This window comes from Xiphias gladius, chromosome 10 (genome assembly GCF_016859285.1).
Source record: "Xiphias gladius isolate SHS-SW01 ecotype Sanya breed wild chromosome 10, ASM1685928v1, whole genome shotgun sequence".
In the NCBI taxonomy this organism is placed as follows: Eukaryota; Metazoa; Chordata; class Actinopteri; order Istiophoriformes; family Xiphiidae; genus Xiphias; species Xiphias gladius.
The window spans coordinates 22,469,681-22,490,890 of NC_053409.1; the positions used below are offsets into that span (position 1 = coordinate 22,469,681).

Consider the following 21,210-nt stretch of genomic DNA (forward strand, 5'->3'; position numbering starts at 1 on the left):
TACTTTGAGTGAATAATGGTAACTTAATAAAAGAAGACAAAAAAAAAAACAAAAAACAAAAACTGAAAATGAACTACAGGTTGCTCAACATGACACATCACAACTGCACAACAACAATAAAAACATCTCTTAGCCCATGCCATATTGTAGCCAACCAATCTGGAAGATGATTATTGGTTTTTGTTGCAGTTTCAGATGAAAAGCGTAACAAACCCCTCTGATGCTGGCAACACTGAAGTTTCTTCAATAAACAATAGTCACGTTTTTCTTTGTCTTAATTTGGTCAGTGAAAAGAGGAACTGCAGTGGTCAGACAGAAAGAGAGGAAGGCGTGTTTTGTAGAACATTAAAAAAAAGGACAACAGCACAACCAACCCTCCTTTCATGATTGATTTATGGTTGGATTCCAACAGCGAACATAAAGGATGGAGTCGTCGGACGCCACTCACCAGGCTCGACAGGAGCGCTGTTAAGTTAAGTGGGTCCCAAGAACATCCCCCCCAATATGGGAGGTAAACGGGGCAGGGGGGGTAAATATAGGGGGAAAGGGAAGAGGGCTCAGGAGGAAACAGAGTTCCCACCACCGGCCCTTAAGGCTCTAGGTCAGTCTGCTCCTCGGCATGTTTCTGCATGTGCACCAGCATCCCCTGCAAAAGAAACAAGGCAGATCCAAAACTTAGAGCGCTTACCTAAGCTGCGTCGTTAAGTTAAATCGTAGTGCCGGTGTGAAGGCTGCCAATTAAGGGCTGCAGCTAGCGACTATTTTCATGATCAATTCACTTGCCCGTTATTTTCTCATTGCGTCTGAGTAGCGTCAGAAAACGATGCCCATCACAATTTCCCAGAGCCCCGGGTAATGTCATTAAACTTCTTGTGTTGACTGACCAACAGTCCAAAACCACAAAATATTCAATTTACTTTAACATAAGACGAGGAAGAGCAACACATATTTACATTTGAGAAGCTTATGAGAAAGATTTTTTTTTTTTTTTTTAAATTACAAATGATTGAATAAAATAAATAGCTGCCAGGTACATTTTCAGTCAATCATCTAATCAAGTCCCTGGAAGCTGATTTACACACATGGGTCCGGTGTGAAAGTGACCCTGTGTGTAAAAGGCTCCAGGAGACAAAAAAAAGGACAACAGTGTGGAAATTTGAGGGGTAAGCACTTTCATTTATTCTTTTTTTTTTTTTTTTACCTGCTTGGAGCTGTTGCGCGCACAGAAAAACTCCTCGCAGTTTTTCCAGCGGCACTTGAGCATCTGGAAGTTGGCACTGCCGTGGTCTTTGATTAGGTGCTGCTGCAGATGCTCCGTCACCCCGAAGACCAGCGAACAACCGTGCCACTGTCAACACAAGACACCGTTAACCGCTCATAACCAGGGACGCGCTCAGGAAGTCTGCAGATCTAAGATGCTCAAGGTGCAGACAGAACGGATTTCGCCTGGTGAAATTTACTCGTGAGGCGTTGGAGACAGCCAGGGGGACAAAAAATGACTGGGCTAACAAAGGGCATCCCTCTTTCTCGGCTGCTTGTTTTGTTTAAGCATTTATTTCAGTTGTAAAACACGGATATAAACACACAATATTTCCTGAATGAGAAGTCAGTCCCCCCCGCGTCTCTCAGACTGGCTGGACGTCGGAGAGTCTCGCGATTTAGCGTTCGGAAGTAAAATCACTGTGAACTCCGTAAGAAGTGAAAGCGGCTGGGTCAGTTTGCAGCCGGGGGCAAATGCTAATCAATGGGAGGCAAGATCAAGTCTGCCTGCACCTTCAGAAGGAAAAAGTGCAGCAATCACCGATGAGGTTGTTAAGGTAGACTGTAAATTGCAATCTGTGAGCCGGAGCTATGGCCAATCTGAGGGGTCGGAAGATGATTAACAGGATAGGAAAACAGGAAAAATCTTATTTTTCCTATACAAGATTGTTTTTGCTTGTATACCGATATGTTCTTTGCTTTTTTCTCATCAATTACTACATAATATTACCTATTCAAGCCTCTAAAAATGATTCAAATTAGATAAAAGGGAGGGGGGAAAAAAAAATCACTCTAAGTTCAACTGGTCACAAGCTGTAGGACATGTACAAGAGGTCACAATGGGTCCCAAGTAGACATTGCTTTGTTCTGAGGCGCCATAAGCTGCCTACACAGTCAGTTAAACTTTCCTAGGACTGGAATGCCACAGTGGTTTAAGGGTTAAGATGGTGACCATGAAGCACAAGATCACCGGTTTGAGTGCAGCCAGGGACCTTTGTTGCATCTCTCTCCCTCTTGGGTGGATGAAAACGTGCATGTGAAGATAGGTTTTGTTTGAGTTAAGATTTCTCCTCAATTGTCTTGATTCTTTCTATCAAAGCCTAAATACACCAAAATGAAATTCGGCCACGACACAGTGTGCAAGTGACTCTTCTGAATCATTCGAATAAACTCTCTTCATCTACAGCTTGCTCAGTCTCCTTTCAGTTCTAATCCCTAACCCGTTATCTTACCCAGCAGCGGTTGTTCTGCATCAGGTTCAGTTTGACGGCCAGCACGCTGCCATCGTAACAGCCCGTGTAGATCTGAAACACAGTATATACACAAATGATGGGTTGATATCTAGTTTTCTAAGCTCGTGTTTTTCCAAAACTGCAACAAAAGCCAACAGAGAACCTGTCTACTTCTTGGTACGTTTTGGAGACACCAATCAGCACTGAAAACATGAAATCCTCAAAGTTTACTCTTCAGCAGGTTACAGTTGAAATGCTGCTACAAAAGTGAGGATCTCTGCAGCTGCAACAAATAGTCTCTACTATGTCCTTGTTTAATTTGAGAAAAGTAAGATCAGTTTTCTTTCTGTGTGTGGCTCTGGAATAAGCCAGTCTCTCACCATGTTCTTGTGGATAGCCATACACATCACCATGTCTTTGTGTCCACCATAGACCTGCAGCTGTTCATGAGACTGTGGAGGCAAAAACGGAAAAAGAGCCATTCAGATTTTGTGAAAAAAAAGTCACGGAATTATTGTCAAATTAATACAGAGGCTTGAGCTGATGTTTACTTGGGAGACCAGAAACAGCAGAGACTGGCTAAATCTGCAAGGACAGATGGCTTAAGGGTGCAGACCTGCAGATCGTAGACACGGACCAGCTTGTCCAGGCAGGCGGTCACCATCACCTTCCCCAGGATGGACACCACAGTAACAGCATGACTGTGGCCTTTATAGACCCGCACCAGCTCTCCTGTCTGTACAACGACACAGTGTTGAGAAAACACAGCCTGATGTACATTTATTAATAAAATTTGTGATTCATTTACACGGTGAATATTGCTTCCCTTCCCTTCCATCTTTTTATTTTCAACAAAAGAAGTAGAATTCTAAACATAAACATTGTATCGTGTATAAAGAGATAAACAGCATGACTCACGTGGATGTTGTGTGCGTAGACACACTGGTCACTGGAGCCACTGAATACCAGATCATTGACCACCTGAGAGAGCGGAGAAGAGACACACAATAAGGACATAAGCTCTCTCTCAGAAATGAATCCTCGGCGCTCATAAAAATGTAAAACGTGAATCAAAACCTGAATTAGGACTAGACATTCAATTATTTCTCAGCATAGTTCTCTGGAAAAAACACACTGTAAATAGGCCTTTATTGAAATGTCTAAAATGAATGACGGCGGATTCCATTTAGCTGCTTCAGTTTCAGGGTCCTGATGTCGTTCAGGCTGGCTCCCTGTCACACTGTCATGGTTGACTGTGACACTTCAACAGAACAGAGCCCTTGTTATTGTTATTAGTAACACCTGTGCTTTTCCTACTGTGACGGGTCAAACTATTTGTTTTTAGGTCCATACAAAGCATCAAAACATAAAATTCTTTCAGGCAAAATGTACATTCATGTGTTAATTCCTGTGCTTATTCCTTCTCATTTCTTACTCACTGGTTGTTTTCTCGCTGGAATGTCCTAAATGAAATTTACTCCTGCAGTGATGAAGTCTCACTGCTGGAGCTCGGGTTTCAGGCGAGACCTACCCTCATGCAGAGGACAGTTTTGGTGTGTCCCTCCAGCGTGCGCAGCAGGAGTCCGTTCTTGGCGTCCCTCACGCTGATGGTGCTGTCGTAGGAGCCGACCAGCAGGATCCTCCGGGCTCCCTCCTGCGATGAGGCCAGACAGCTCACGGCCCGCGGCCCGTGACACTCGAACACGTCCATCTGCTTGTTTGTCTGAACGATAAAATAATTGAAAAAATAAAGATGAAAGACGCAGAATGGAGAAGATAAAGACCGTTCCTGCCCTCCAAATATCCGTAAGAGTGTAAAACCTTGTACTTTGGGGCAACTTTCGACTTGAGAGTATACTGCTGGTCTGGTTCATATTGAGGGATATGAAAGAGAAAGAGGTAGAACATCTAACAATAGTGAGTCCTAGTTTTTCTGTCCTTTTAAACATTGAGCATTCAGTTTCTATTACAATCTTAAGTTTGATTTTTATTTCTTGTAGAAGAAGAAGTCTCCACAAACACCACAGAAACTCATCCCAGCAAGCAGAAAGATATCTACATCCTCAGTGGAAAATGTGACACTTTTTCTACACACATTTTGTTTGTTTTTTTCGTGCAGGATTATATGCTACATTTTTTGTTTCTGTCACATGTGTTTTATAGAGGCACTGTTGTGGGAAGTGGTACAACATAAAATTCACAGTATGTGACTTTTCACGGCTTCATGTGTACTGCATTTCTCACCTTGAGGTTAAAGGTCACCACTGTGCCGTTTGCCAGGCCTGCGTACAAAGTCCTCCAGCGGCTGTGAAGGCAGAGGACCCGGTCTGGCAGAGAAAACTGCTGCTCGAACTCCTGTGTCTGTGGACACGCAGGAAACATCACAGAGTGGCCGGGAACCATAATACAATGCTGAGACTTCATGTTGAGAGTGAGAAATTTTAAGCCGGGAGGGCAACCTCAATCACGTGTAATTTTATTTACATGCTGTAGCACATTATCCACCACCATGTCACTCAGTGTGGTTCACACACATGGCAGTTACTTAGTAGAAGAAAAAGCATGTGTATTTTTACCTTGAGGCTGTAGCAGCGGATGGTCTGATCACTGGAACCGGAATAAAGGCGATGATGCAGGCAGGGAGCTGCGGACACCAACAGGCAGCTCACTTTGGAGCTGTGACCCTCAAACACGGCCACACATTTATGACTCTGCAACAAAAAGTGTAAGACCGTTCCTTTGTGGTGCTCACCGAAATATTTATAATAGATGTCTATGCAGTTGTGGGCCCTACTAAGAAAACCCCTGACATGCTGACAAACAGCAGCAAAACTTCATCAGCACCCACCACCAGGTCAAAGGCTTTGACAGTCCGGTCTCCTGAGCATGTGTACAGCAGCCCATTGTGGATCTGCATGGCATTCACTGCCTCCTGGTGGCCCTCGAACACCCCCTCAGTGGGCACATCATCCTCACCGTGGTCAGAGGACACATCTGGGAAACACGAATGCACGCGAAAAACGCATACATGAGCAAGGGTGAACAACAAAGCAGAAAAAATGTCGGTCGAATGTAGGCACGGTGCTACACTTTGACATAAAGACTGAATCGAATTGTGCATTTGCTTCTGAATAAGGGCAGTTTACTTAAAATGCCATAATTTCAGTTTAAAAAGAACAATTATTGTCTTCATAGCCTAAAGGACGACAAAATATCCATAGTTGTTGGTCACCACCATAATCCGGTGCAGGCTTCTTGTTCTCTAAACTGCCTGCAGGTTGTAATTTGTTTTAAACGTATAAAGAAATTAATTTCTCTTCAACTTCCACGGTAGAAACTTCAAGTAAGTTTTGTCTTTTGTCGTCAAGTTACCTACTTTAACATCTATCCTCTAAAAAAAATATCATCATATCTTTTGTTTTTCTAAATGGTGGATTGAGCATGCATATCTAAAGAAGGGGTGGACCAGCGATCACTATTCATCAGGTTAAATATACACATTCTTAGAAAGTCGTGTCCATTCATCACTGCGCTCATGATGCTGTGCAGCCTGACTGTAACTCAGCTACCGGCTCTATGAATATCATGCCCATAAAAAGAAGTTTGGGCACTCAAGAGTCTATTTTAATTTGGTCAGGGAGTGTGACATTTCTAATTCTGGCTGCTCAGAACATGATAGGATTTTATGTTTGGTTATGTGGTCAAACTTCAAAAATACCGGTGGGGTCCAATTTCTCTCTGTTGATTTAGTGACGGTGAGCTACCGTTACTGCTAAATGCTGAATAAAAAACGATGGGAAGATGAAAACCAACTTATTTACTAATTCATTTCAAAATGCCATTACTTCGGATGGTGGGATTGCTTCTGAAACAAACTCTCCCCACATCTTTCCAACATCAGATTAGGAAGGAGGTCTATGTCCAACCATTTCTGTAACTTTATGAAACTGAAAATCCGACATTTCACATCATGGCTGGCCAGCGTTGTGGGTCGGACAAAGCTGGGTTTGCACTTCCCTCTCCAGCTCTCATTTTTCATTCTTGACACAACTATTTCTGTCACTATTCACGTGAACAACCGAGTGCTACGAATGTCCCCCCCAGAAGAGACTGTATGAAAATTGTGTGCCGTTATCCTCGTATTTGAAGAATATCACCCCTCCCCTCTCTCTATGACGGTCAGCTTTTCCCTCCATGACTTCCCACATGGTCTGACAACAGTCCGTACAAACTGGTTCTGCTCAAGCAAATGCCGACCCTTGTAACATGAAAAGCTCTCCGGAGATTAACGTACCTGATGAGGTCTTCGTTTTCTTGGGCAATATGATGGGAAACGGCATGTCACTGTGGCGAGAAAAGGTGGAAATGATGAATGATTTGCTTTTTGACTGCAAAAGTTTGATCTAAATGATCTGTGATTAGACTCTGTACAAAGATCACGACCAGTCTGTAACACTACCAAAAGACAAATAAAAGCAGTTTAAGGTTCTGGCAGAAAGTCAGCTATCATGAATTCTGACCCCTCTAAAATCCAGCTCTTGCATTTTATGATTTTGGAAAAGTGCACAACAAAAAAATGTTGTATACATTTTTTGTGTTTCTTCAGTGTTGGTGGTTGTTGAAATACAGTTCTATGAGCAAATCAGTAACTTAAGTAGTTGTAGAGTCCAATCTCTACATTGCTTATTGCATCATAAAGTTAGTTTTTACATTACATTTATTGTTTTCTCTATATAGAATATTTACTGTTAATACAATACCAACTTATTATTTTAAATGAAAACTAATGCAATTAGGTTGCCGATGGACTTGAATGCAAATCCTAAATTGACAAAACAAGCTTAACTCATGGTCCACTTACTTAGAGCTGTAACAATTATCTGATGAGGCCAACTTTCGATCAACAGAAAATTAATCAACAAAGATTTCAGATACCTGATCTATCTTTTAAAGCATTTATTAAACGAACATTTTAAGGTTTAAGCTTCGTCAACATGAGGACTTTCTGCTTTTTTTTTCAGTTTTCTGTCAACTAAATTTAATCTGAATGTCTTTGGGGTTTGGACTGTTGGTCAGACAAAACAAGACATCTGAAGAAATCAAGTTCGTTTTTGTGAAATTGTCGTGGGCCCTTTTTACTATTTTCTGGAGTTTTACAGAGTAAACTATTGATTAATTGAAAAAATAATCAATAGCTCTACTGATAAAGAACATAATCTTTACTTGCAGCCCTACACATATTTACTTAAGCTTTTAGTCCTCATCAGCAGATTCAGTTTGCTCAGATGCCATGAACTATAGATGTTCAGACTTTCCATGATTCTGACCAGATCTTATGTGAAAGCGGTTGAAAGCTCCAGAACAAGCGAATAAATGGACCCTGAGTTGAGATTGTTTTTTTCTAGGGCTGTTTCCAAAGGTCAAAATGAACTGTCAGGGTCAACAAATAATGAATGTGTGGGTCACGTCCTTGGAAAAAAATGTAAGAAAAATTTGATGGAACGGATAAAAGTCTCACCTCTCAGAGGATTTACATATATCCATGTCACTTGTGGATGTGACCTCGTTGCAGGCCAGGCTCTGTGGCTCAGGTTGGGAGGAGTCTGGGTCCTGGACCGGATTGGGAGCTGGAAGCAGGGCATCCCTGTGAGGCCGCTGACTGGCTGCGGTGACCTCCATGTGTTCCTCTGAATCTACATTCACTGTCAGCTCAGCAGAGGCCACTTGGGGAAGCTCTACCATGCGTTTTGAGGAGTTGCGGTCTGCTTTCTCGAGTTTGACGGCCGGAAACAGCAGCCTACGTGCCTCCTCGCTGCAATCCATGTTCATGTCCCCCTCTCTATCTTCTGTAGGCAGACTGGAGGTGCTGACCTGAGAGCCTCCACTGGGTCTCCTGCGCGGTCGGAGCCACCTTGGCCTCAAGGGCTCTCCATCTAACTCAGTGTCACTGCTCTCAGGCTGCTCCGTCCCTTGAGCCTTCTTCAACACCTTCCTCTTCTTGAGCTTTCTCACACGCTTTCCGCTCAGCTCAGACGGAGAGGAGGGCAGATTAAGCACTGAAGGCACAGAAGGGGGCTGAAAGGACTTTGTGGCTTCACAGACAACAACGCTCCCCACCTCAGAGCCCCTCCTGCTAGGTGAGAGAAGCTTTATGGAGGCTTTGGAGTCAGGCAAAGGGGTGAGACAGTTCCTTGTCGTCTGCATGGCCTTTTCCGTTGTCGCAACCAGTCCTGACAAACTCTCTTTGCAGTCCGCAGGCTCCCCAAAGTTCTCCCAAATATGTTCTGTATTAGTTTGGTACAGCTCAGGCTTTCTTTCAGGAGATGGCTGGAAGTTAAGGGCAGGATCTGCAAAGAGTTTCAGAGGCACGTGGATCAGCATACTGCAGACTTATATGAACATGAACACAAAACAGAAATTGAGAGGACTTTTTTGGAGCAATTTCTCTATTTAACCTTGAATGACTGCGCTTATCAATGAGTGATAAACTAAATAAAACAAGAAAGAAGACATTAGTGGCACTGCTATCAAATCACTGTGCTTGTCTGGCACTGTGAACACTCATATACTCAAATTGTGCATTAAATGACATTACCTGCTGGAGAGGCTGCAGCAGGAGCGACAGGCAGCTCCGGTGTGGTGCTGTGAGCACAGGGGGTTATATTGTCCAAAGGGTCCAGTTCCGAGCTGACGTGGACTGGAGACTGGGGCTCCTGCTTTATAACTACAGACATGAGGGGAAGGCTGGAGGACGGAGGGGAGGCACGCTGAGCAGGGGGACTAGGACTGGAGGCAGTAGCAACAGTAATGTCTGTAACAGAGGAAAGCAAAACCGCGGAGGGCATGTGGGGGTCTTTATCTAGGGAATCCATCTTTTCTTCTTTCAGTTTGACCCGAGGTGCTTCCTCCATATTACCTGTTTAAAAACAAAAAACATAACAAAAACTTAATTCCACTGTTTATTTCATTTGCATTTTCTGCACTTATCTTACACTCTCACTCTGAAAAAGAGCCTAGATGTAATGTACTGTATGTATTCAACGACTGCTACAATGATTACAACTAGTCTTACGGTTAAATAATAAGAATTAGTTTCTACAGTTAGTTATAGTTGTAGGAGCATGCAAATCCTGTAACTTCCTAATTAAACATGCAGTTAATAGCAGTGAAAATAGATGCAATGTAATGCATTCATTACAAAATAATTTCATGTATCTTACACAAACATATGTTCTTACCTTGCATCCCTTTTAGTAACTCAATGCGCTTGTTTCTCAGTGTGCTCATCTCCACAGTCATCTGACAAAGACAAAGCCATACAAGAACCATCAGAAAGTGAATATATTGTTGCTTGTAAGTGACCTTAGAACCTTAGAATCTAAAAACTTTTCAATTTAAGCACGGAAAATAGTACCTAAATATGAATAGACTTAGACTTCACCATGCAAAAACACTATCACTGGCATACTTTCATACAGTCTCATCCACACACTAGTAAAGCTTACAGAAAGTTAAATATGTAAATGTGGTTCTCTGAGTGAAGGGACTCTCTCCATCCAGTTACAACGTCCTTACAGTATGAACAATCACTATTTAAGACAGCTTTCCAACAGTGAAAGATTAAAGAACAGAAGAGTCATTTTTAAGCAGTACCCCAGCTACATCTCCACTACCACAGCAATGGAAATAATTAAGTTAAGTTTTTTTTGGTTTACCTGCTGTTTAACCACCATGAGACGCTGCACCTCCATATAGGCAGCCTCCAGTGCAGCCCGGGCCTGGATCAGGCTGGTGTCCGCAGTCTGCAGGGAGCGACTCAGCTCTTCCTCCCGCAGAGACACAGCCAGCAGCTGGTCAATCTGTAAACGTTCTGCACAGAGCAAATAGGATACTTAAGAACCATCCAGCTCGACAGAAACACAACTCTGCATTCCATTCAGTCTTTGTAATCTTAAAATGAATTTCGCTGCAATGCCAAAGTACCAGGCCTAAAGGATGACTGAAGCTTTGAATCTCAAAACCATTCCACCAAAATCATCAGATTATGTTAGCTGAGACAATATATGACAGTCAAAAGCATATACATTGTACTCTCAAACTGTGTCAGCACAGTAAATACCATTTAGAATTTACTGTATACATGAATTCATTACTGATATTATTATTTTTAGTAAATGTATATTACTAAAAATAATAGTTATAGTGTTTATTAATCAAGGATAATAACCTTTTTTGGATTTGACCTTCCGCCTTTTGCTATTGTGTTCCACGCAAGTAGTCTCTGCACTTGGAACATCCTACAAGACAGAAAGAAAGGGTCCCATTATTCTTCGTTGTATTCAAGTAGACACAAATAAAAGTGACTGGTCACACAGACCTCTTTTAAAAAAAGTACTCCACCAAATAAACATTGCCATCCCTGTAGTCTTCTTCCTTGTCAAAACCTAGCGCCTACATTATCAACAATGCAATTCAACTGCTAACAGTACAGTCGGACATTTGGGTGTGTTATGTTCATGGATGTGTGGTTCTGCTTCTTTCACATAAGACATGTGAAAGAAGCAGATCTGTAAATAGACTTGGATATGTAAAATCAGCAGAGTTCCCCTTAAACTCTTCCGTTTACTCACCCCAGCTGCTCTTCGCCTCTTCCCTGTTCCCTGACCGTCAAACTGCTCCGTTCCTGAACTGCTGTCCCCGAGCACTGAGTCAGATCGCTGGAGGGCCTTCACTGTCGCTGATGTTAGTTTGTCAGGCTGCTTCTGTGCTTTAGCCTCAAACTGTGATAGCATCTGCTCCACCTCTTGTTGACAGTGATCGTCTTTTTTCCCTTGAACAAATGTGGGAGAAACAGAAGATCCCTGCTGTTCTGAGCTGAGGCCTTCTCTTTGCGCCATCTCCTTTGACATGAGGGATGTAAACAGGGAGGGAGTGGATGCAGGGGCGAGGCTGCTCTCTGATAAGGAGCGTTTTCGGGAGGAACCTGGAGCGGAGATGTCCATCAACGACTCCCAATGCAAACTCTCTAGCAGGGGAATGTCATCTTCCTCCTGGCTCTGGTCCTCCTGCTCGTTTGGCACCATCTCTATCCCAAACCTGGAGAAAACAGAATAAATATGAGCTTGAAGCAGCTGATAGCAAAAACAAGTTATCACTGCAAAATCTAAATTTAAGATCAAAATTTCACCTTGGCATGCCTTTCCCTTTGTCTTGTTTCTTCCTGACCTCCTGATACACCTGTTCCCAGTTCACATTGCGTCGAGACCCGGAGGAGCTGATGAGCTGCCGTACAGTCGGTTTGAGCCCTGAATCCTTTTCTGTGTCACTTCTCCGTGACTCACTCAGGTTTCGCACCCGTCTGGCAATGTTCAGGTTGGGCTCGTGGCTTCCTGTTTTGCTCTTGGAGCTGATGTGTTTGGTGAGGTCACGTTTAAAGGCAGGAGGCAGGTCGAGTTTGGACAGACTTGTCGCATTTGACCCAGTTGCTTCACCACTTCTGGAGGTGTCACTCTCTGAGCTCTGCCCTGCCTCGACAGCCTGCATGGCTTCATTTGGAGCCAGTGAGCAGGTTTGCTTCTCCACCTTCTTCCTGTTCTCCTCATCTTCCCTGCTTGGGGCTGGAATCTCTGAGCTCTCCATGGTAGAGGTGCTAATTTGTAATGACTGGAGAAACTGGCTGCTATCTGAAGATTGCAATGCAGGCTTTTCTGGTCTGACTGAGTCATGTGAATTTGGTTTAGTTGTATTCTGCCTGCAGCTGTTTTCTTTGTTTACTCCTATTTGACTCTGAGCATGATCCCTCTGCTGCTCCTCCACAATGTGCAGTGCCATTTCCATCCTGTTGTTACTAGAGCTATCTAAAGAACCTCTCTTTTCTAACACAATCTGTCTTACTTTCCAGAGGGTTTCTGGGAGCTGCCGTTCTTGTCTAGATTTCAGGGGCCCAATAGGTAAAGCTTTAGAGCTGAGCCCACTTTGCTTTGCAGTTGGCTTTGATTGTGCATGCGCTTGAGTGGAGGCGTTACTGAGTTGAGTTCCACTGTTGAGACTAGGAACTGAGGACATCTTTCTATCTTTATGTAGCAATGGCTTATTTGCCTTCTGACTGGAAGGACCAGATGCAGAGTTCTGTTGTCCTTCTCTCTGAGCACTGCTGCTTCTACTGCCACTGCTACTCCTATCTCTGGGTTTGGTTTTGGGATTTGTTTTATGCCTCCCTTTCTCTTCCAGACTTTGTCCACTAGAGGTCAACTGCACTTGTTTCTGTTCAGGTCGGGAAAGCCTGTTAAAGGCACTGGTTTCCGGTGCTTTGTCTAGCTTCTGGGGTTTTGGGCCTTTGGGGTACTTTTCTGACGAGTTTGGATTGGTGTCCTTATGGGGCACAGATTCAAAGCCCTTTGTGACTGGATAGGGTGACCACCGACAGGCTTTGTCCAGCTTTGAATTGCTACCAAAGGTCTTGGAGCCTTTACTATTGTTTTGGTCAGATTCTGATGTTTGTCCCTCCCCATTCTGAAGCCCATCACCCTGCTGACCTCCCTGGTCATTGGCTGTATTTTGAAACTGGTTAAAAGCCCGGGCAAAAAAACAGGGGGGAGGTGGATACATACGAGGAGGTCCAAAGAGGCTTGAGGGCCTGCCCCTTTGTGGGTACTGAGAAATGTTGTTTTGGCCATAGACCCCGTTAATACTGCCTCCATTGCTGACCCAAGGCAGTCGACTTTGTTGATTGCCAGATAATCCACCCTGATCCCACTGCCTCTTGTTCCACCCTTCTTGGCTATGCAGGCTTCCACCAGCAAACTCTTCAGATGCCCATTTCTGAAAGTTGGGAGGCTCCTGAGCATGCCAAGTGGCGCTCTTTCCCTGTTTATTATTGTGCCATGGTCGTGGCTCCCCTGATCTGGCATTATATCGGTTGCTCCTGTACCAAGAACTGTGCTGACTGGATCCACCAAACCCCTGTGATGGCTGCTGCCAGGCACACTCCAGCCGATAGCGCTCCTTAGCTTCCTTTAACCGCTGCTGAAACTCCTCCTTTCTCCTCCGATCCTCTTCTTCTTTTGCCAGCTTTGCAGCAGCAGCCTCCTTCTGTTTTCTGCAAACAAGCGACAGATACAGATGTGCACTCAGTGGCCAATTTATTAGCTAAACTTGTGCAATTTCATGCATTCTATGACAACTCTTCTGCCATACAGTCTACTTTTATGATGCTCGCAATGTTCAGTTTTTTGACACTGTCACAGAGATATTAATTCAATTACAAGCTTTAGTACTGAGATCATAGTTAGGGGTGGTGTTATACTAGACTGCATATGAATGAGGTGACTTCTTGTATGTGAAAGATTTCTTAAAATAATTATCAACTACTATGTATATAAGGTACTCCACTGCAAATATTTTAACTTCCAAGTACTTTGTGACAAATAAATAATTGAACAACTATATACAGCTCCCTTGCTTCACGTTGTGTTATACAAATAACAACCCTCATGACTAGGGAGCGGTTGGTGACGGTCTATTGCATATTGTAAGTGGCACAGTCCCGGCACACGCACGCAGCAGCTCTCATGCGCATCCCGAAATGAAATATGAGAGAGAGAGAGAGAGAGAGAGAGAGAGAGAGAGAGAGAGAGAGAGAGGGGCAAGTGGCTGGGTGAATCAGTTCTCTGGGCATAGCTTTACAATTAAGTAAGTATAATAGTAGAAAAAAGTAGAAAATCGATATTTGGTAGACAACGTTGATATTGTGGCAGGCTGCTACAAATAAATAAATGTATGAGAAACACTGGGAAGAGTAAAAATATTTTTGGTTCATTTTTAAACTGTGCCGGGACAAATAGGCCGTCACAGTCGAGGTAATTAATGGTTAACACTTTGGCATGTGACAGGCCGACAGCTGAATGCCAGCTTTTGCCTTCAACAGTCTCCACACATATCACATTTTCACAGCTGCTCTAGACAGACTAGGTTTCCAGTGAGACAGTGAGATCAACCCCTTAAGTTCTCAGAAATACCTTCACTGTTAAGGTAGTCTTACACGTCAAATTCATTTGAGGTTTTTTTTTTTTTTTACAGTCCTAAAAATGTGAAAAAATATTATCAAAGAAAAGCATGACGTGGTTAGAGTGAAAGAGTGTTTTCCTGTTTCCAAAAGGCAGAAAAATTTAAATGTTGCGTCTGAACTTTATGTGCAGTCCCGCTTTTTTTTTAGGCTGCAGTCATGACACATGACTCCAGACACTGCTCAGTGTGAAGGAACAGCTAAAAGGGTTTTGTGAGCAACACTGAGCAGAATGTGACTATACATGGTTTACAGTATGTACACCCAGGAAAGCTTGTGAGCAGTCACCTATATTTATGTCCATGGTTTAATCATAAAATTAACATAAATATAGACTAGGATTAAGCTATTGGTCCAAAAAACTAAAAACTAAAAACTTTTCCATAAAAAGGTCTTTGTAATAGTAAATTTATATCAACATATTTATTATATCAGTTGTAAAATACTGCAGACTACACAACACTTACAAGTACAAGTCAACTTTTTTTGTTTTGTTTTAAAGCAACAGTCCTGACTATTTGTCCTCCAGCTCAAAAGCCAATAACATCAAAAAAATGTGTTCAACAGCAAGACTGTCTTACCTGATCTGTTCTTTCCTCTTTTCAATCAGGTCCACCAGTGCCTGGTCGAAGTAGTCTTCCTCATGGTCGTTCCCAGCATGCTTTTGCTCTGCAGCCTCCACAATCTGCTTGTGCGAGGGACTGGATATGTGGCTGGCATAGTCAGTCAGGCTCACCACCATCACCTTGCACACTCTGCACTCATGTCCGCAGTCCCTGGGGAGGGAAGGCGAGAGCGGGCGTTCAATCGTTCCTTCAGGCATTGTTCTGATCTAGTCTGGTTTGGTTTTCCTGCCTGCAGAGCCTGTAACAACGTACTCTGGCTCTGCTTTCTGTTACTTCAAAGTCAAAATAAAATCAGGAGAGGAGAATACTCAACAATCCTTTAAAAAAAACTTGTCCGAATTCTCTATCAGTCACAGATCAGGAGGTAGCTAACTTAGAATTTTCTCTTGTCAAAAAGTTAAAATATTTATCTTCCTGATCTTGTTTTTCCTTTCTTCAGCAGGACATAGGTGGCAGGGTGAGGGCAGGAGCAGCCAGGCTGGACCCAGGCAGCATGCTAATCTAGCTGTTTATGTCCAGCCACTGCTACCGGCCGTGCAGCACAGCACTGGGACGCTTGGAGGAGGGGAGAGGCACGGCGCCCTCAGCCTAGTGCGCTTTCATGATGGTGTCCGCTGCGCTCTGAGACTCTACAGAAGGCAATGGCTGTATTTGACCTCACACTCCTCCCTGAGAGCCAGGACCCAGCCCCCCTCCGGGCCAGCATGTGTTATTAGAACAGGCCTGAGCATCCTGCTGACCAATCCCAAGCAAAGCCTATGTAACTGGAACCTTGTGCAGCTGCTCACAGCCTCCACTTCAAAACCTCTCCCAAGTATGTCATCTTGTGATTCTGATAGGGGCAGTGACTTTGCTGGCTCCTTCTCAATTTCTTTTTCAAATCTATGTCACTGCATGCTGCCATTTTCTGACCTCGTGTGCAGTTGGCAGAGTCTTTATCAATAAGACAGGGTTACTTTTTTTGTTTTAGACACGTTCCTTCTCAGCCGCAGTGGTGGGGGACCTGAAACCTGAATAAGTAATGAAGAATTCTTTTGATGGCTTGCAATTTGTAAGTCAGCAAAAGCCTCCCAAAAATCTGTATCAAGCTATGGCTAAAGGTAAGCTTCAGCCATCCCGTTCCTGGAAGGGCAGTTTTCTAAATCAACGTGCACTCGGGTAAATTGCCACTCATCTTTCATAATTCCAAAAACTGGCACTTGCTACAAACCACTCGTATCAATTTTTTTCTTTTAAAACGTTAACATCATGTTTAAAAAGACGCTGTCTTTGCATATTAATGTTTATGTGAAATCCCAGTAATTTAGGAACTCAGGACCTAAATCAGTATTTGCACTACTTGAGATTCTTCCAAGTCACCGACAGGCCACATACTTTTGTAATCTACATGGGAGTCACGAGTTAGCCAGTTGCCTTCTATCGGTCATGCCTGTTGTTCCGGAGAAATTGCGTCTAAATATATGTGCCACAGTTGAGACAGCTGCCCCTATATCCACTCCAACACGTGCCCATGCGCACACGTGCCTCATGACCCAAAAAGATTTTGACAAAACTCTTGAACCAAACTCAAAGCTTTTGTTTTACTGTTTCATTTAAAAATAGTGTTTTGAATATGATGTATAATCCAAACTATTCCGGAAATAAAACGTTGGTATATTACTAATTTCTGCAATACATCGATGTGATTTTTATTAGTCATTATACTGTAAGCAATTCCGTGATATCTGTGCACAACAACTCACCGGCCTTTGAGCTTCTCCAGCTCACGGTGGTGCAGCATACTTCTCATGTGCTCATCCATCTCCTGCGGATACACGTTGAAAATAAAGATTTTCTTTTAGGCAACCACAAACACATCAAAAACACGTTTCTAAGATTAGTAAGGTGACAGATAACACTTTATTGATCCCCAATAAGGGGCATTTACATGTTCCAGAAATGCAGGTGAAAACACAGCTGATTTAGAAAAATGCAGAGGAATATTGATGAGCGCAAAAGGAAGTTAAAAATAAGTATAACAACTCTGTATAAAAGTACATAAACACAAAACCCTGTGCATCGAATAGTCTAGATAAGTCTGCAACAACATCACAACAGAACATATACGTCATATGATAATGCTGTATTGATTATTTGTAAAATCCTTAATATTTGTTTTGTCCAAAGCTTGTGTAACTCGAGTGTCGATGTAGCCAGAGCTCCTGATTGCATCAAATGAAATCCTACAGTATTTATGCATTCATTACGTAAACCATGTTTGAGGGTGAATTACCTGCTTGGAGGAGTGGACTGTTTCACAGAGGATGCACTTTCTGTCTCTCGCCATTTTTGATGTGGGTGGATCTCAGCCCATTACTGTCAATGGAGGGGATTTATTAAAGTAAAAGGAGTCATCAACAGCTTAGAAAGGACAAAGCAACAAGTTCTGCGATACCACCCTGAATTTTAAACAGTGCGATTCGACCTTGGTTGGATTATTATGTACAGTGCAACAAGTCAAACAAGTCATACCAACACGGTGGCAGGAGTTTACAGCTAATTTTCTGAAAAAACCCACACCTAGCCTTTCATTGACATGCCTCAGCACCACAAAGTTCAACCTTGACAACGGTGCAAGTCCAGTCTGCTGATAGAGCGACTCTGCGGCCAGGAGGCAGTAGAGCCATGGCAGCATCAGAGCTATGTCTAGACTTGTTTAACGTTCACAAACAGGGTGGGAAACGAACGCCCACCATGAGGCAACTGCTGGTGAAGTTATGCCTGTCGCTGCTCTACACTACCGTCACCCTCTCAAGATACAGCTGACCCTGTGGAGTCCTTGTTCTGTTCTAAAATGTTGCTGGTTTGTGAATTTGAGGATGAATAAAAAGCTTAAATAAAAGTTTGAAGGAACATCTGCCATCTTTGTAATACTTCTGGTACTGACTGAAACAAAACCACGACAAAAAATAAAAGGGAAACATCCTTCCCATCTCCTTTGTTGATGTTTTAGGAACTGAAGTGCAAAATCTGCAGTCAGACAGAAAGAAATACTGGAAGCGTACATTCAGCTGACCAAGATAAATCCAGAAAGGCTAAGGATACCTACAAGATAAAAGCAGCTCAAGTAAATGATTTATTTATCTACACAATGTTTTGGCGACGTGGACCCTCATGACAAATCAATCTAACTAGCAAGTAAAGAACATAGTGTCACTGAAGTATGCAAAAGCAGCTTTTGCTGAATCAAATATGGCAGGTATCCAAAAAAAAAAAAAAACTTCTCAAAAAATGGCAAATCTGACATTGTAACCTTCCTACACCCAATGTCCAACAAGGCTCTGAGATGGAGATAGTGAGTGGCTAAAAACAAGACCTGCAACACTTGTGATGTTAGAAACATTTCTTGGTTAAAATATAGACATTTCAGCTAAGATGGCCTTATTAAATAAAGGCGCAAAACTTAGGATTCTTATACGTATATTTTTCTAAAGATCATGTCTGAGTTCTTTGTCTCTTTGACCCGTTGAAATCTAATTTGTACAAAAACATTGTACACAATTTAACACAAACTTTTTCTTTCTTTTTTTTACACAAGGAAAGTGTTTTGTGTCACCTTTTTTCTTATGTTTCATTTTTAGACATTGCCTTGTTTCCATCTGTCTAAGCACAACTTTCCTTCTTTTACCATATGGAGTGATTAAAAAGTCAATCAGCAAAGTTTAATAGAGAACGAGTCGAATAGTGACCGAAGTTAAGGTCTGGAGATCCCATCATCGTCATTATTTAGGCCAATATTCTGTTCATGACATTATGGAGACTGCTAGAGTACCTCCATCACTCTTTCTCTTCCCTCCGAAAGCACCGGACGTACAAGGGACCAGGTAAATAAAGGTTCAATCAACACAGAGCTTTCCCCTGCTCATGCAGAAACTGAAAAGGACAGTTGTCCTTTTCACCGCGCAGTGTAACGTAGGTCCAAAGCTACCTTGCTCTGAACGCTTGCAGAATAAGGAGGAGACAATAAAAGCACGTCTGATCACGGCGATCATTTTAACACCAGTGACTAGATCGGATAGCTGCTAACGGTTAGCTATGTGGTGTGGATGTTTATCATCACAAGTAGCATAACATTTCGGCATCTGCCGTTCTGATAACAATCACATCCAACTTAACCAAGAAAGCAAACTTAGTCAGCTGCTACAACAGCCTTTACTTTACGGTTCAAAAAGTAGTTTATGATTAACTTGGTTTTGATCGTTGTTAGCCTGGCTGCTCAGTTAGCATAAACGTTCGCCTCTCCCTCAATCATCGGGTCGAAGAGCAAACGAAAAGGTCAGCAGACTGTGCAGGCTGCACGAATTATAAACTGTTAATACGAACTACAACTCCTGACAGAGCTAACGTTAACGTGAGCTGTTAGGTAAAAGATTTAACGAGTATGTTTAGCGAGCTAGCAACGGCGTGCTAGCCAGCGACACCAACCAAACAGAAACAATGTAGTTAAATTATTACTTATTACAAACGCGACAGGGCGTGCAGTTAATACGGGATGTTTTTATACGTTTTTAGTACTGAGACATGACTGTTGGCTACCTTTATGACATCCAAATGTGTGTGGGACTACTGCATTTTCTCATCCACCGCTGAAGCTAACAATAACATCCTCCTACGACGCGGAAGTCGGTTTCTGACTCAGAAGTTAAGGGGAAAGTTAAGGGAAACTTAATTTACATTGCTGAGCGACTGATTCTCCGTGTTCTACACCTCTTACCGTTTGTGAGAGGGTGTTAGGACGTCTTAGTTAAAGCCTAAACGCTGTTTGAAACCCACTTTCGAATTGGTGAAAATTTCACTGCAGGTATGACTGCGAAAAAAAAAGGGGAGATTTCGCTGTTGTTTTTTTGTTTTGTTTTGGTTTGGGTTTTTTTTTTCCACATCAAAACCACACTAGACCAGGTCTAGATCAAAGGCCACTATATTTAGACCTGTCAAATCTGGACTAGCTTGTCCCAGAGAAGCTAAAGGCTCGGTAAGAGGAGCGGTAAGCGGAGAAACGGTCGCTCAGAACAGTAAATTAATTTTCCCTTAACTCGCCGCTCAACTATCGAATCGGAAGCGATCTTCGGCGTCGCCGTCCACCTCGAGCCCCCCGGAACGAACAACAACCCAGGACGCGTTCGAGAACACCGCCCTTCGGGAAAAACCGGACACCGCTTTCATTCAGTCTCGGCTAAGAGGTGAAAACTTAACCGTGCAGTTTTTGTGACTGTGAAGTGTTGGGATAAGGATTCAGATCCTCCACTTAAAGTGGATGTAAAAACACTCCGTTAAAAGTAAAAGTCCTGCACCGAAAATGTCACTGGAGTAAAAGTACACAGGCAAGAAAATGCACTAAAAGTATTGAAAGTAAAAGTACTCACTGCAGCAAAATGTCCCTTGTGAGTGTTATGATATTATATATTATATGATCGATTACATTATGATTGCACATGCATTGATGTTTTAGCAGCATTTTCTATTTGTAGCCGGTTGAAGTGGAGCTAATTTTTGTCCGGCATGTCTGGCACTTTTACGTGAAAAATTACTATTATCTAAATAATTGCCAATTAATTTTCTGTTAATCTACATATCGATTACTTGTTTCAGGTCCAATTATTTGTCATGTCGGGAACTACAACAAAGTGTCGAATTTCATAATCTCTTCATACGTTCATATCCCTTTTATATGAATCTGTAAAGTAACCATTAACTATAGCTATCAGATAAATATAGTCCAGTAAAATGTACAATAATTCCCTCTAAAATGTAGTAGAGTAAAAGTATAAAGTAGCATAAAATGGAAGTACTCAAATAACGTACAAGTAGCTCGGATTTGTACGAGTACGGCGCTTGAGTAGATGTACTTAGTTACTTTCCACAACTGTAATTGTTACAACACGACAGTGGAGAATTTTATTTTTGGAGCTGTTTTGTGTTGATAATCCTCACTTATAAATATACTGTGTGTGTGTTTCCCTTGCTGCATGTTAGTTGTACAGTGGTCAAG

The 21,210-nt window shown here is 42.6% G+C and overlaps 1 protein-coding gene and 1 long non-coding RNA gene across 2 annotated transcripts; both read right to left on the reverse strand.

Moving 5' to 3' along the window:
- Nucleotides 1–375: 375 nt before the first annotated feature.
- On the reverse strand, nucleotides 376–15,814 carry znf106a (zinc finger protein 106a). Its single transcript, XM_040136585.1, has 19 exons — nucleotides 15,138–15,814; nucleotides 11,680–13,590; nucleotides 11,123–11,588; nucleotides 10,720–10,789; nucleotides 10,208–10,362; nucleotides 9,731–9,791; nucleotides 9,088–9,408; nucleotides 8,011–8,839; nucleotides 6,787–6,836; nucleotides 5,341–5,486; nucleotides 5,069–5,203; nucleotides 4,737–4,853; nucleotides 4,024–4,215; nucleotides 3,411–3,473; nucleotides 3,109–3,228; nucleotides 2,873–2,944; nucleotides 2,493–2,564; nucleotides 1,202–1,348; nucleotides 376–646 (listed from the first exon to the last, which is right to left on the reverse strand). The coding sequence occupies exons 1-19, from the start codon at nucleotides 15,377–15,379 to the stop codon at nucleotides 590–592; spliced, it is 5,226 nt and encodes a 1,741-aa protein (XP_039992519.1). The 5' UTR covers nucleotides 15,380–15,814; the 3' UTR covers nucleotides 376–589.
- A 1,109-nt stretch (nucleotides 15,815–16,923) lies between these two features.
- Nucleotides 16,924–19,868, reverse strand: LOC120795084. Its single transcript, XR_005708206.1, has 3 exons — nucleotides 19,758–19,868; nucleotides 17,455–17,537; nucleotides 16,924–16,986 (listed from the first exon to the last, which is right to left on the reverse strand). It is a non-coding gene; the product is annotated as an uncharacterized LOC120795084 (long non-coding RNA).
- Between the last annotated feature and the right edge of the window lie 1,342 nt (nucleotides 19,869–21,210).

Coding starts and splice junctions, on each gene's coding strand:
- znf106a (XM_040136585.1), bottom strand. CDS start 15,379: ATGCCTGAAGGAACGATTGAACGCCCGCTCTCGCCTTCCCTCCCCAGG. Junction 13,591..15,137: donor AAGAGGAAAGAACAGATCAG/GTAAGACAGTCT, acceptor GCTTGTTTGCAG/AAAACAGAAGGAGGCTGCTG. Junction 2,565..2,872: donor TGGCTATCCACAAGAACATG/GTGAGAGACTGG, acceptor ACTGTGTTTCAG/ATCTACACGGGCTGTTACGA.